The sequence below is a fragment of the Hippopotamus amphibius genome, chromosome 7 (assembly GCF_030028045.1).
Source record: "Hippopotamus amphibius kiboko isolate mHipAmp2 chromosome 7, mHipAmp2.hap2, whole genome shotgun sequence".
Classification (NCBI taxonomy): Eukaryota; Metazoa; Chordata; class Mammalia; order Artiodactyla; family Hippopotamidae; genus Hippopotamus; species Hippopotamus amphibius.
In genome coordinates this window covers 15,787,470-15,803,524 of record NC_080192.1, presented here as the reverse complement: position 1 = coordinate 15,803,524, position 16,055 = coordinate 15,787,470, and the positions used below count along the sequence as shown (strand labels likewise).

At 34.1% G+C, this 16,055-nt stretch overlaps 1 protein-coding gene across 6 annotated transcripts in view; it reads left to right on the top strand.

The window, feature by feature from the left end:
* RIC8B (RIC8 guanine nucleotide exchange factor B) overlaps window positions 1-16,055 on the top strand; it is a 92,395-nt gene that overhangs the window by 33,376 nt on the left and 42,964 nt on the right. For all 6 annotated transcript variants that reach the window (XR_009054571.1, XR_009054570.1, XR_009054569.1 and 3 more), the window contains exons 4-6: window positions 5,156-5,250; window positions 14,192-14,420; window positions 15,187-15,282. Coding sequence is in view for 3 of the 6 variants with exons in the window: in XM_057740554.1 (XP_057596537.1) it covers window positions 5,156-5,250; window positions 14,192-14,420; window positions 15,187-15,282 (420 nt within the window). In the remaining 3 variants the exon portion in view is untranslated. The remainder of the gene's footprint in view (window positions 1-5,155; window positions 5,251-14,191; window positions 14,421-15,186; window positions 15,283-16,055) is intronic.

Below are 16,055 nucleotides of genomic sequence, written 5' to 3'. Positions count from 1 at the left end.
CAAATATATAACTTAAATTGTGTTAAGTGCTAGGAGAGCAACAGTACAATGATGGCGAATACTTAGTGTCGTTGGAGAAGACCCCTGAAAGTCTGTCTTGAGATCTGAAGGCTGAGAGTGATTCGGCCATCTGAAGAATCAGGGGATGAAACATTCCTCAGAAATTGAACAGCATGTGAAAAGACACAGAAATCAGAGCATAGAGTATTTTTTATTGAGGTATACACAACTTAGCATAAAGAAAATCTATAGTAAGGGTGTAGAGAAACTTGCCAGTAAGAGTTCATTTACTGAATTTTAATGTCTCCTTGATTGTAAGATTAAAGACATCTTTCTCCAGTTGAGTATGCATCTAAAGAATTGTTAATACTTTAAAATACCAACTGAAATAAAAGAATATGGAAAGCTTACTGTACAGAAGAATCCAACTTTAAAACATAGATTTAAAAATAATATTTTCCTTATTATGAAAATAATACATGCTAAGTAATACTGCAGAAGATCTATGGGAAAATATATGAGCAATAAGAAAATACAAATTACTTATAAACCTACCATTCAAAGATAAGCCCTGTTTGCATTTTGATGTATATCTTTCTAACCATTCTTCATCGTATAATATATAAACGTGTGTGTGTATACATTTTTTATTTTTATTTTTTTTTTTTTACAAAAATGCAGTCATTTTATCATCTTGCTTTTTAAAAATTTTTTTTTCACAATAAATGTTCTTGAAGAGTAGTGGATTACACAATGTGTTCCTTGAAGCCATAAAGTTCCTATGAGTAAACCCTGGGGATGAGTGGACAGTGTTTCAAGTTCCCCACCTTTCTTTAAAGCAAGCACCTTTGTGAATTTCCCTGGCAGTCCAGTGATTAAGACGCCACACTTCCACTGCAGCGGGCACGAGTTCGATCACTGGTGGGGGAACTAAAATCCCACATGCCCACATGCTGCGCAGCACTGCCAAAAAAAAAAAAAAAAAAAAAAAAAAGAGCACCTTTGAGTATTGCTGTTCCTATTGTTGTTTTTCTTTAAATTTAGGTTGTAACTAGATTTCATTTTGGGTATAAAAAGAGTTCTGCAACCAAAATAAAAAACCTCTTTCTTCTCATGTTTGTTAAAGATAATAAATTTTTATGAAAGAATACTCATAAGTATATGTATAAAAATACTTGAGTATTCCTTCATAAGGACCTATTAACCTTTAACAAATCCCCTATGGGTAAGGATTTGGATTGTTTGCGATAGTTTGCTATTTTAAATAGCAGAAGAGTGAATTTTCTTGTTATAAAATCTTTGTAGATAAATTCTTGAAATTCATGGGCCAAAGCGTTTTTCAAAACTTTGGGGTTTTTTGTGTGTATCATATGTATTTAAATTTATATATATTACTGAACTGACTTTCAGAAGAATAGTGCTAGTTTATACCTTTCAAATCCTGGGCATTTCACTTTTTAAAATCTTTACCTGTTTTACAACTCAGTTGTCACAGAAAATACAGATGTTTGGTTTTGGTTTTAACTGTTTCAGTAGGTATCTTTATGACTTTATTTACAATTCACAAAAAACAGAAAATTAGGTTTTTCTTGAGGTTTAGCAAATTAGTGCAATTTGTTCATTTTAGGTTCATGCCTCAATGTTAAATTCTTGCCCGGAAGCCAGTACCATCAGCATATTAATTTGGAGATTCCTTTCCATTCCTTAGGAAATGTAGCTGGCCTATTTCCACATGTGGTGTCAGCCTGTCTCCCTGCCTTCCTCCCTGTCTCTTTCTCTCCCATTCCTGAAGGTAGTATGTTTTAAAAAGTCTAATGATTCCTTTTATAGGACCCAAAGTCAATTCTAGAAAAGTTCATGGAAATGGTCTTGTCTTCTTCCTACTTTAACACTTTGCTAAATCTCTCTGTTCATGGAGGAAAGCACGCTATTCTAGAGATACCTTACTTAGCACACATTCCCTTCTGCAGTGCTTCCTAGGTATCAATGCAATGTAGTGAGAAAATACAAGGACCAACACACATGCTAGAGCCAGACAACCAAGTGCAAACACGGAAGTAGTACAAGTATCCGAGTAATCAAAGGATGCTATTTGAGTGAGATAAGACAGTGAGTATCTAAAGGAGTTAGTTGGGAATGTCACATTGTAACAGAAGAGATTAGTTCCATAATTATTTTAGAGACTTTGAAGGAAATGTGAAAAAAGGACATACCATTATTTAATTAAAAATAAAGCCTCATGCCGTACCATGTTTTTCAACTGAATCATTTTTTCAACAAACATTTATTGAGTGCCCAATATGTGCAAAGTTCTGTATTAGGCACACAAGATGCAACATAAAGCATCTCTGCCCTCAAAGAACTAACAGTCTAATAGGAAAACCAGACATGTAAACAGATGGATATATAACTGTTTGTCACATTATTTACTATTCTTCTCTATTTTTTCTATATGTTTGAAAATAAAAAAGAATCACTTCAGCAATCCACAGATGCTACAAATGCCATATATTCTAGATCTTTGGGGGTATGTTTGACCTCACTGGCAGAGTCTTTCTGCTAAGCAACATACCTAGCATAGAGTAGGTGTTAAGTGAATATCTGTTTTATGAAAAGTAAAATGTGATACAGTTTGCTATCTGTATAGCAGAAATATGTAAGGGGAATAGCCAAATGACAGGGAGGAAGGAAAGTTTATGATACCTTTTAAATTTTCAAAACTATTAAAATTTTTTCTAGAAACCTAAAACATTTATTAACATTATTTAGAGAGCAGATTCTAGCCTTTTTGGAGATACAGCACACTGTCGATTTTATAACATTTATATTTCCTTTTGTAAGTTAATTCAAAAAAGCATTTATTACTTTATGCCCAGCACCATGTTAGATGTAAAAGATGTGGAGGTAGAATACTTAATCTTTGCCTGTAAGGAGACAGAGATCTTCTAACATATGCAATTTAGTAGGACAGATAACTGCAAAATGGCTAGGGTAAAACATAGGGTGAAGCACTACCTGAGGTATAGCTATATTTCCAGGTAAGAGTGCATGTGTACATTTGTGCGCATGTGTGTATTTGTTTCACTTTTTGTAGAATTGAAATTGAATTTTCATAGGACAAGTTTCCTAAACCTCCTTGAGGAAATTAGAACTACACTAGGATAACAAAACCAGTTTAGGACTCATTGATGTGAAGTATTCTCCTTTCAGACTTTTCCTCAGGCATTAGATTGGTTGAAGCTTTGAATGAAAAGATATAAGGATATCAGTACCTTTACGAAATGAAAGTGAAAATCTTCCACAGGTTGCACAGGAGAAAAAAGCAATAGTAAAGTAGTGGAATCTATAAATAAGAAGCAAAGCCTGCGTAAAAAGATCCCAAAGAGTTTCGTGAGTTTTTACCTCTCTTTTAGTGTTATCTCATTTTGATTTCCACTGTCACAACAAGCCTGCTTGCTTGCTTTCTTCCTCCTCTTTGTCTTAGGGATTTTTTTTCCTTCTCAATCTTTGGAGATAGTAGTATTACAGAGGGTAGAATATTGATGCCCTAAAGATATCAAAACTAAGCTCATGAAGAAGTAAGTGACAGTTGCATAAGCTGTGTTTGTATACTGACTTATAAAGAGCAATTATATTTAATCCTTCAAGCATCTGTGTAAGACAGGAGGAGCATTACTCTCATTTGACAAATGAGGACACTAAAAATCAGAGTTTAAATTACTTATAAGTCACCCAGCAGAATAACCAACAGTAGGAAATAGTGTCCATTCTAACCTTTGTTAAGTAAGACATCTTTAATGATAGCTCTTATTCAACAAATATTTATTGAGACATAGACTAATAGAATAAAGAGTCTAGAGATAAACCTATGCATATACAGTCAACTGACTTATGGTACAGGTAACACTGGAGTGCAGTGGGGAAAAAGGTGGGCTTTTTAATCAGTTAAAAATGAATTTAAATCCCTACCTTATAAAACAGAACATTATCTTCATGACTTTATTTTAAACAAGTCAAACATTTCTTTTTTTAGCATTTTTTTTTTTTTTTATCTTTTTAGCATCAAACATTTCTTAAATAGGCAAAGACATCTTCCTGGAAGGGCTGAGTTATATATATGAATATAGGATATATGTGTATAATATGTGAATATATTTCACTTTACATAGACTTGAAATCAATTATATATATATAAAGCTTTAAAAATTTTAATAGCTTCTGAAGTAATTGGAACCTTCCTGAAATATATCCAGGATCTGATTATAATAGATAATTATCACTAATTTCATATGTCTTTTTAATGACTAAAAATCTGGAAGAAGAAAGGTATAACCTTGATGCAGATGATTAAAAAAATTGTAGTGGCCCACAATCTCACTAAAAATGAGATGATAAACCAAGTAATTATTCAGAGCTTAGCTTATTTCCTATTATTTGCCTTCCCTTTGACTCTCTTTGTGTCTCTGATACCACTACCAACGAGTAAACATTTGGAAAAATAGGAGATTAAACTCAGAGTGCTTATTTTTCATCACTTGCTGGTCACTTTGGAGAAACTAGGAGCAAGATTTGGAGGAACTAGTAGATTAAGAAGATTCATTAAAGTGAAGTTGATAGATTATAGATTTTAATCCGCTGTTTTTGAAAGTTAAGAGATAAGACATTTTTATTAAGGATGTACAACCTGCTTCTAAAATACAATAGTATTATATGTTTGAATTTTCATAATGACTCGTAAACTGGAATGGTATACTATCCAGCAAAAGAATCCAGACTTTCTGGAAATGGAAAAGATCCCTAGTTGAATTGAATCTTATGATCAGGTAAAACAGAGCAGGTAATATATGGGTGCTGGTCACGTTTCTCATTGCCTAATATGTCATAAAGGAAAGGCTAGATCAGCAACTTCTGGTTTCAGTCATTTATCACAGTGGCTGTAGCTGTTCACGTGAGATGATGACGATTCACTTAGTATTACCTTGGGAATTCTTCCTAGAATATCCTGACTGCTATTATGTATGGCATGAGAATAACTGTTTTGGGGGTCAGATGGGCTATAGGATGACTCCCAGGGCTGTAGTAATGTATCAGACTCCTTCATTAAGGCATTCGTTGAATCCCCAATTTTTCCTCTCCTCTCTTTCATTTGCCATAGAGTGATTCTCATCAGTTTCGTGTCATGGCAGCTGTCCTTCGCCATTGTTTACTAATCGTAGGTCCAACTGAAGACAAAACAGAAGAGCTACACAGGTAGGTAGCTTCTATTGATATTTCAGTGAAAGACATAAGTTCTTACTGTTTTTATGCATCCGATTTTAATTGTTATAAACACAAGAAAGTGAAAATATTACAATAAATCAGGTAACTGGGAAGTCAGAAATCATTACTATGCCCTGATGAGAAATTTTCATTCTGTCTCCTTTGACTTTGTTATATTGAGCCCCAACAAGAGAGAGAATTTGGCATTTGTTGCATTCAACAATAAAACCCAGAACAATAATAATAATAGCACACAGTTACTGAATATTGTGTGTGGCATTTTGCTAAGTGTTTTGTAAAGATTAACTTCTTCTAATCATCACACCAAGCTTATGAGGTAGGTACTATTTTTCCCTTTCAATACCTGATGAAACTGAGTCATAGAAAAATTAAGCAATTCCTCCAAGATTGTTCAACCCTAATAAGTGAAAGAGCTTGGAGTTGAACCCAGATTTTAATTACTACACTTAAACTAATACACTCCCTATTTTCATTTTAAGAGTATTTACTAAAAAGTATGTCTTAAGCACCATTAATTAAATTTTTAAAACTTATAACAATTGGGTCACAGTCTCAAGTATTAATATATAAAAAATAGCTCAAGTTTTGTGACTTGCCTATTGGAGCTATTATGGAATGCTGTTAAAGTTATCTTTCTCTGAGAACAACTGAAGAAGTATTAATGCATTTTTCTAGTTCTCTTACTTTCTATTTTGTATCAGATTTACAGTAACAAGACCTCTGACTTTAACATGAGATTGCTCATGGCGCTTTATTCTGTAAGAACACAAATGGCATTTTAAACAATTCAAATAAATTCAAATCTGCAAACAAATAACTTTGGCATTAAGTATGCTTTACAGATAATTTAAAATTGAGTTCTTCTAATAGTAGAAATTACCTTTTGAGCATTTACAGTATTCTGCTTTCTAAAATATAGCTTAAATAAAACTATAGAAATACAGAGTGTGAAATGAAACATACCCTTGTTATTTTTCAGTCATATCCATATTATTTTAGTTATGATTGGCAATTTATCATTTGATATTGTACTGAGTTTGTTGGTAGGTTATCTTTATGTACTCTGCCCTGCAAGCCTTCAAAAGATTGTTTTCTTCAAAATTAAAAAGTATACTATTTTCTGCAGCTGCAGATCAAAAGTTCCTTTAATTTTCTTGAGACTGTCTTTAAAAATAATCAGATTAACTGCAATAAATCATATCCTTTAAAAAAGATTTTATTAAGCATTTTTGTCTCACTAATTTTTTCATAATCAAGAGACACTAGAAATCTAGATATTAAAACTAAAAGAAGATGGGTTTATAAGCCCAGATACAAATTAATTAATTAATTTATTTTGGAAATCAGATATCACAAGTTAAATGGCATTCATACAATGATGTGAGAAGAAACTGTTTTGATGGGAATTGTTACAATAGTCACAAAAACATTGCTAAGGATTTCTCTGAAGAATGAATTTAATATTTTAAAACAGTACCCAGTATTCCTCAAAAGAGAGCAAAACTGTATAGAAGTTTTAACAATCAGATTTTTTTTAAGTATTCAGATTTCTTTATTTTCTATTTGCTTTAAATATTTATTTTTCTTAAATAAATTTAAAAGATATTTTTCTTTAAATTTACTTTTATAAGTTGCTTTGATAAAATATCTGTTAGCTACACTGTAAATAAGGAAATATCCCTAGAGCCACAGACAAGATTTATATGTATTGTTAAAAGGCTTTCTTGGGAGATTGAGGTTGCTGCTGACATGACTGTTTATCTAGACTGGCCCTGCATGTCCCTTTAATCAGAATTAAAGTGATTAGTATCATTTGAGCAGTAATGACTCTAAGCTAATCCATTTAAATGCAAATAAAGAGTGTACCAACCTCAAAGGGCTATTTTAAGAACCTTACTAGAACTGTAATATCTACTAAATTCTGCCCATTTATAGTGACCCTGAAAACAGTTTCTCTGTGTGTGTGTTTGTGTGTGTGTGTGTTTAAGGCATCTTTTTAAAAACAATCAGAATGTGTCAAGGTAACATCTCATTCCATTTTTTTAAAGTTATTTTCTAAGTTTTGTTTTTTGTTTTGTTTTTTTTTAAGGAAAAATGTAATGAAATAAGTAAACCTAGATAGTGTGGTATGTGGTTATACATTGCCATCAAACTCAAAGGGTTGTAATAATGATTAAATGAGAAATTAGTAAAGCCATCCATCCCTGGCCCTGAGTAAGCTCTCAGTAAATGGGGAGGAGCTGCTACTGCCACTGCCACAAAACTGCTTCCAGTGCTACTTCTGTTACTATTATTATGAGCATATTACCTTTTAGAGCCAATGTTTAGTTCTAAATCTCTTTTTTAAAGTTTATTGAATTTTGATATTTTGTTTAGGAAGCTATTTCTTTGTATATATTGTGATTGTGTAGTGAAATCTGTTTTCTGTTAATCTAAGATTTTCTCAAGCCAGATGCTTGGCAGGCATGTCAGGAGCCTATTAAGGAACTCTAGGACATGAGTGAGTAAAAAAATGGCTAGCAGCAGCTTTTTCTGATATGTTGTCTGTGTAAGACAGTGCCTTTTTTTTTTCCCCTAGAGAAATCAGGAGGACATGGACATAGAGATAAAATGAGTTAGCTCACAAAAACAGCTGACCCTGATGTCAACTTTATATCCACTAATCAGCATCTTCTATAGTTTCTAAAATCTATTTGTTCTATTTCATTTTCTTTTGTCTGTACTTACGATAAAAAGTAAATTGTTGGTATAATCCACCTTTTTGGCTCCGTTAAGGGACATCCTAATTCTGTCCATCTCTACTGTCCACCTAAGAGTATTTTCAGCTCTCTTGTCCACAATCAGTAAGCTTATGCATAAACAGCCAAAAAAAAAGCTGCATGTGGATGTGGTCGTGGTTTTGTTTTATTTGGAGAGAAGGGGGAAGATGGGGATAGCGTATACACTAGAGAAGAAAGGAGAGGGGAGGACCACATCTGATTTACTTTCTTTCAGCTTCTGAGCCTAATTTCTTTCACTCAACACATTGGCATCTACAAAGCCTTTTTTTTTTTTTGAACCCAAAAGAGCCAGTGTGTATTTAAAAAGTACTTGCCTCCCTGCTTTTTTTGTTGTTCTTTGTTTAAATGAATTCATTTTATCTCACATATTTAAGGGGACAGTTTAGTACCTAATGACAACTCATTACAATTGTAAACATAATGGTTTTTTTCCTAGCTTTATTGAGACGTAATTGACATATAACATTGTGTACGTTTAAGGTGTACAATGTGTTGATACACATATTGCAAAATGTAAAATGTAAAAAAAATAAGCATAATGTCTTACAGCAGACTTTTAATAAATGTTTGAAAATCGGACCATTTCATTTTGGTTCATATCTATTAACTGAGCACTTACTATGTGTTAGGCACTATGTTGAGCTCTAGAGGCAACAGAGATGAATACAACAGTATAATTGTTGTTCTCCAGGGCCTACCAACTGGGGGGTAAAAGAGGCTTGTAAGTGAATAAGTGCACTTTTTTTGGTGAGTGTTGTATCAGACATGAACAAGCTTATATAGGTATACAGAAAAGAGTTTGGAGGGATTGGGGAGAGGGTTTTGTTGTTGTTGTTGTTGTTAAAGCTCTTAGCTCTTTAACCTAATTCTCACTGTGAATAACAGTTATCTAGGTGATGTTATCTGAACTGTAGCTGAGCACCATGCCAGGTTCTTGAAAGACTCCACACCATAGTGCATAGTCTGGAGGTACGTAGAGTATAAATGGAGAGACAAGACATAAATATTATGAAAAGTTAAATAACAATCAAGACAAGAAGAGAAGAAATGTCACAAGATATTTTTTGAGTAGTTTCCCAGTAAATTAATTATCCAAATAATAATTGCTAATAGAATTCAAACAACATGCTCACTATGGTCTAGCATGATGAGGAAAGCCTTCCTCATTCATACTGTACCTGTTCTCCATCCTCATCCAGACCTCTGGTCCCCTGCTGATTCCTTTTTCTCCTACCTATAAGCCTTCTTAAGATTTCCTTTCTTCCCTCTCTATTCTAAAGCATTGGTTCATCATTTCAACCTCTCTCTACTCCCTCATTGTCCTGTCCTGCCAGTCTTCAAGCACCCAGCCCCAGATCTGACCACCTTCTTTCTCCAGTTCTAACCTCAAGCTGCTCCGTTCTGTGGAAAAGTTTTACCTAACCTGACAGGTCGGTCCATCCTCTCCACTGCACGCAGAGTTGTTTTTCAAAAAGTAAATCTCTGCTTGGAGTATTCTTATGGCTCCCATCTGTCTTTATGATTAAGAGCAAACTTCTTTTGTCACCATGCATTTATTAATGATCTGCAACCTCATCTGTGAGGCTTGTTTTCCTGGCTTCTGCACCTACTCCTTTGCCAGCACAACTCTGGTTTAAGGTTGTCAGTAACCCATCTGGCCATAACATATATATACCTCATCATGGCAATCCCCTTTATAATCCCCCCCACCCCACCGCCACTCTACACACACATGCACACACTTTTCTTGTCTTAATGCGTACTAGGGCCCTGTCCTTTAGAGGCCTTGTCCTTTGCTTTAGGCTTAGGAACCTGTTTTCATTTCCCCACAGATACCATATTCTCTCATTCTTCCAGATATTTGCTATTCCCTCCTATAGTACAGTATTGTCTCCTATTCAAAAGCTCCTTAATAGCTGCCATTTACTGTGTACCAGGCAGAATGTTTTGCATGCCTTTTTTCATTTAATCCTCACATCAACCTGATGGGATACATTTATTTCCCTTTACTTTAGAGATAAGGACACCAAGGCCTAGAATAGGTCATGTAATGTACCCAAGGCACACTTTTCTAAGAGGCAACCTAGAATTCAACCCATTGCTCTTACAAATTATGTTATGCTGTCTTCTCTTAGGAAAAGGAGCATATTTTATTTATTTTTGTATACTTAGCATCTAGTACAAGGCATAGTAAATGTTGAGAATAAAGTGAGGTTTGAGCTGGTCTTAAAGAATGAGACTATTCTAAGCAGAAGAAAACATGGGCAAATACAGAGATGAGACTATGTCTACAGCATACTTAGAGAACAATTACCAGGTCCCTATGGGTTAACACTTCACCACCTGGATTTGCTTCTCCAGTCTTCTCTTGCCCTTTGCAGTAAACCTCCTCTAAGTATCGACTCTCTGATTATTCTACTATTCTCTTCGAATCCAGTCTACTCAGGCTTTAGTCCCACTACTCCACCAGAATGGCTATTATTAAGGTCACTTCTGTGTTGCTAAATCCAGTGGACATTTCTCAGTTCTCATCTTGCTTGATCTGTCCACATCATTTGACCACAGGTGATCACTCCATTCTTACTGATAACCTTTCTTTCAGGATACCATCCTATCTTGGTTTCCCTCCTACCTCACTAGTTGTAATTTCTTCCTCTCCTGCTCAGCCTCTGGATGATAAAGTGCCCCAGGCCCATCTCTCATAGTCTCTCTCTCTCTTTTTTTTTTTTTCTCATAGTCTCTCAATCCACATTCACTCCTTTAATGATCTAAAGTCTTGGTCTTTTAAATAACCACCTACATACTAATGACTCCTCAGTTTATATCTCTAGTCCATATCTCCCTCCTTGATCTCCCAACTCTTATAGCTAACTTCCTATTAACATCTCCACTTGGAAGTATAAAAGACATCCCAAACTTAACATATACAAGATTAAACTCTTACTCTTCCCCTAAAATGTTGCTTCTCCTGCAGTGTTTCCCATTTCAATTTATGACAACCCTTTTGTCCACTTGCTAAGGCTAGAACCTTGGATTCTTATACCCCACAACTAACCTGTCAGGAAATCTTCAAAATGTATTCACATCTGACGACTGCACTGTTACCACCATGTTCATTCACCTGAGTTATTATAATAACACCCTAACTGATTTTCCTCACCTTTGCCATCCTGCTAGTTATTCTCAACACAATAGCCAGAGTGATCCTTTTAACATAAGGATAGAGTACATCACAATGTCAAACTCTGTAGTGGTTCCCCATTTCATTCAGAATAAATGACACCATTTCAGTGAGGTCTGCCCAAACTACCCTATTCAAAATTACAACTCACATGTCCTGTTTTACCCTCCTGAATTTTACCCTCAGACCATTTATCACCTTCTATTCAATTGACTTGTTTTTGGTTTACTTTTCATTGACTGTTCTCTACATGCTAGAAAATAAACTCCAGAAGGGTAGAGATTTATCTCTCTTTTCTTCATAATACCTGCCTAAAAATACCTGGCATAAGTAATTAATAAATAATTACTGAACCGAGTTAAAGTAAACTTAGGTATTTACATCTGAAAATCGTTTGGAAATCTTGAGGTTCATTTAAGTAGATTTTCCAGCAATGAAAAAAGATATGAGTCCCTAATATAAAGAAGATACATTTGACCAGGAAAGTTTGCCAACAGCTGTAGGTCTACTTATACTGTTATCGTGCTTCTCAATGTCATCTGGTATTGAATTATATTTAGCACAGAGATTGATACAGGCCTGGATTTTAGGTTGCCTTCCTTCTCCCACAACTAACAAGGCTTTAATCAGAGCATTAAGGAGCTCTAAATAGGCCCTGCTTTTCAATCTGCATATCAGGAGGGGGCTGGGAGTATGAGTGGGAGGATGTCATGTCCCAGTGATTAATGATCTCAAGGAAGCTGAAAAGGGGAGAGTAATATACACAGTATTTCTACCCCCTGGAGTAGGAATGCAAACACCATTGTGCAGATCTGTGCATAGTCACTGACTTCCTGGTAGCTGGAGAATTTCATACACTCTTCTACCACAAATAAAACTGTCAGAGAAGTGACAGAGCTCAAAAAGCTGGCTTTCCTTACTTAAAAAGAATAGCTCAAACACAGTGAGCCAGAAAATTAATTTTGTAGTTGTTTGGGAACCCGGTTGTTTAATAAGAAGCGAGAATATGGGAACTTTTCTTGAAAAGCCTAAAACCTCCAAATATTTGTTGAATCAAACTCTACATTTGGTTTCTTAAATTTACCAAATTCCTGGAAACTGCTTATTTTCAGTGAATTTAAAGGGACGCATTCCTTTGTAGTGAAATGCATCGCCTTAAACTTTTCAGTGTGGTCTTTATGGTAGATTCAGAGAATCATACTATTGGTGGACTCCAGCCTATTGCCCTAGGTGTTGAAAAAAACGCATAACATCTCAAAATGGCTTTTATAGTTTTAGAAAGTAATTCTAAGGTAGAGTTCCAATTTTTTTTCTTTTAACCCCAGTGAATCTATGATATTTAATAACAGTTTCCAAATGCTTAAGTCAGAAGTGCAATATTTTTATCTATAGATAAGGAAGTACAGATGTTTGCAAGATTTTTTAAAGGAAATTTTGAGGGAAAAGCATCATATTTCAGCCAATTGTGATTATTTACAAATAACCAAAATTAAAGACTTTGTTTAATAGTAGTAATAGCAGCAGCAGCAACAGCAGTAGTAGATTCTTAGTGGTGATGACCTAATAACTTGTATTTTACCAGGAACCATTCATTTATAGGACTTGTTAAATTATTTTTGTTCTTGGTTCTAATTTTTTTGATGCCCTTTACATTACCACTTATTCTCCATTGTCTACTTTTTAAATTTTGAGTTCTTATGAGTTTTTTTTTTTTTTCCGTAATATAAAATGAAAGAAAAGAAATATTCATCCTTGGGGAAATGCAGCCACACTTCAGGGTAAAGGAGAGAAAATATTTTGTATTTTATTTCTGTTTTGTTGTTGTTTGTTTTCTTTTGTTTTTTGAGGGTGTCACTATAATCTAAATTAAAAGGAACTACTGTGGTCTAAATTAGGACAACATCAGTTAGATTAAGTCCAGTTTGGTTTCCAAGTGGTTAGACTTTTAAATTGCATTTGCAAGAGTTTATTTTTAGTCAGGATGTGGTTATTTTTAGATCTGCTTCTCTGTCACTCGGAAATGTAATGCCTGTCTCTCCGCTGTTGTTTATCAGGAAGTTCTGAGGCACAGGCTTTTAAGATCCAGTTAGCACAGAACACCACCTCTCCTTTTAAATGAAAAAATATGAAGTAATTCATGAAGGAAAATATATGAATTGAGAGCATGTCTACTTTTTAAATTCTTAGTGTCATTTTAATCTCTTATACACTGAGCAGCAGAACAAGATTTTTAGAGAATACCAAAAAATACAAGGTTTGGGTTCCCCCTACTGGTGCACATCCCAGGCTCATTATTTCATTAATACATAGAAATGCCTAGGGGGATAGAGATTTGAAATAGCTATGTTGGCCTCTTTTAAAGAAATCTGGGGACAGAGAGTGGGAAAAAGCATCATTTATCATTTTCTGCAAATGTCTTATGAAATAGGGGATGATCTAAAAATTGTATTTCTATATCTAGAAGGACAAAATTTAATCCTACAATATTTGGTTTTTAATGTTGTTGCCTCTGTGATAAGCTGCTTATATAGTGTTTCTCAAATGCTTTATGTTGTAATCTAAGGAATAATAAAACACCAGTGGATCCACAAAAGGATTTAAAATCCCAAGGAAAAACTGCAAAGCTAGCATTGTATCATAATAAAATTAAAGAGCTAGTGTTAAAGCTCACTAATTCCTATTTTAGCATTTCAGAAAGTGACATGACATCCTGTGATTGTGTGTGTCCATATAACATCTGTTCTTTCTAATTTGTCATGTGTGTATTTGAAGCAGTTCTCTTTATTTTCTGTCTCTTAGTCAGTAAATGCCAAATAATATTAAAGGCTCATTTTGAAAAAGAAGAATTTTAATTGACTCCTAAAAGTCACTTCTGAACTTCATATTATGTTTGCATTTTAAAGGACTATTCAATCAAATCAAAATATTGCCTTTTTAAATTGCTTTTCAGCAATGCAGTCAACCTTTTAAGCAATGTTCCGGTGTCTTGTTTGGATGTTCTCATTTGTCCATTAACCCATGAAGAAACAGCCCAAGAAGCAACGACACTAGATGAACTGCCCAGTGATAAAACAGCTGAGAAAGAAACAGTTTTGAAAAATAATACCATGGTATACAATGGTATGAATATGGAGGCCATTCACGTTTTACTCAGTTTTATGGAGAAGAGAATAGACAAGGTAAGATTGATAAAATGGAAAAGATGCTTCTAAACAATGTAATTGTACACACATACAGACATCATAGGACATGATTTTTGAATCTAAGCTTTTTTTTTATAGCTGACATCTTGAACAATTATTTATACTCTGGAAAGCATTTTATTATAATAAATGATACATTGCTGAAACCAAGTGCATTTTGTTTTGTTTAAATTTATTTGTTTAAAGCTGAAAAATGTGTTGACACAACACCAAAATTGTGCCTAGTGCCTGAAAACAAAGGAAAAAGTAATTACTTTTCTACATGGGTATTTTGTAAATTCTAGAAGTAAAAATTATCCCCCCAGAAAACTTTATAATAAATACTTTCCATAACACCTAAAAGACATCTTTAAAAGAAAATTGTCAACTTTCCATTTGTTGTAAGCTGATTATTTTCTCTTTTCTGTCACTTGCTTTGTCAAGTAACTATATTAAAAGGCAGCAAGTTAGTATGGGTCAGTCATCAAAACCTTTGCCTCATTTAAGCCCATTGGCTGAGCCAGTGAAGACCCTACAAAATGCAGGAAAATCCAGGAAGGATAAAAATGGGCATTAGTAAGTGTGAAGATAACTAATGAAATGGAAATATTTTTATGAAAATAATTTTTAAAATAGTTTGTATAGCTTTGGTAACATATAGTATCTCCCCCTTAAAAAAAGAGTATTAATATACTCAGTTATATGAAGGAAAGTAATACTGTTAGAAACTAAACTAATGCAGCATATGTGGTTTTCTTCATAGGGAAGCAGCTATAGAGAGGGTCTAACTCCAGTTCTCAGCTTATTAACAGAATGTTCCCGAGCCCACCGAAACATCAGAAAATTTCTCAAAGATCAGGTAACTGTTTAATGCATATTACATCTCAAAGTTAATCTTATATGTGTTTTTTAATATAAAATTAATGAGTCAAATTATTTCACAGTGGTTTTCTTTCAGAATGTCAGAAACTCAAAAAAGTTAGTGTTAAATCTTTGAAATATTCCTAATCCAGAAATGTGACTCATTCATTCATTCATTTACTCAACAAATGTTTATTGAGATCTGTATGCTATATTCTAAGCACTGAGATACAAATGAAGTCTTTGCCTTGTGGAGTTTCTCTCATAGTAGGAGGACAAAAAGTAAACAAATAAATATATGATCCAATGGCAAATAGTGATAATGTTCTGAAGAAAGATACAGGGGAATGGAAAACTTAAGGGAATAAGGAAGAGCCTCTCTGAGGAAATGACATTTGAGCAGGAACTTGGATAAGTAAGAAAAGGATCTTTGAGAATATCTGGAAGAGGATATTCTCTGAGAATAGTTCTGAGAATATTCTGGAAGAGGAATGTACCAGAAAGAATGAATTTCAAAGTCCCTCAATGAGAGGATGCTTAGATATGCTTAAGGAAAAGCAAGAAGGCTAGGGGGAGAGTAGTAGAATGAAGTAAAAGAGGTAAGCAGAGCTAAATAACATAAGGTTGTATAGGACTTTTGATTTTCTTTTAAGTGAGATAGGAAAACATTGGGCTGTTTTGAGAAGAGAAGTGATGTGACCTCTTTTAAAGATATTTAAAGATATTCTAGCTACTATATATAAGATAGACTAGAGGAGTGTGAGTAGATGT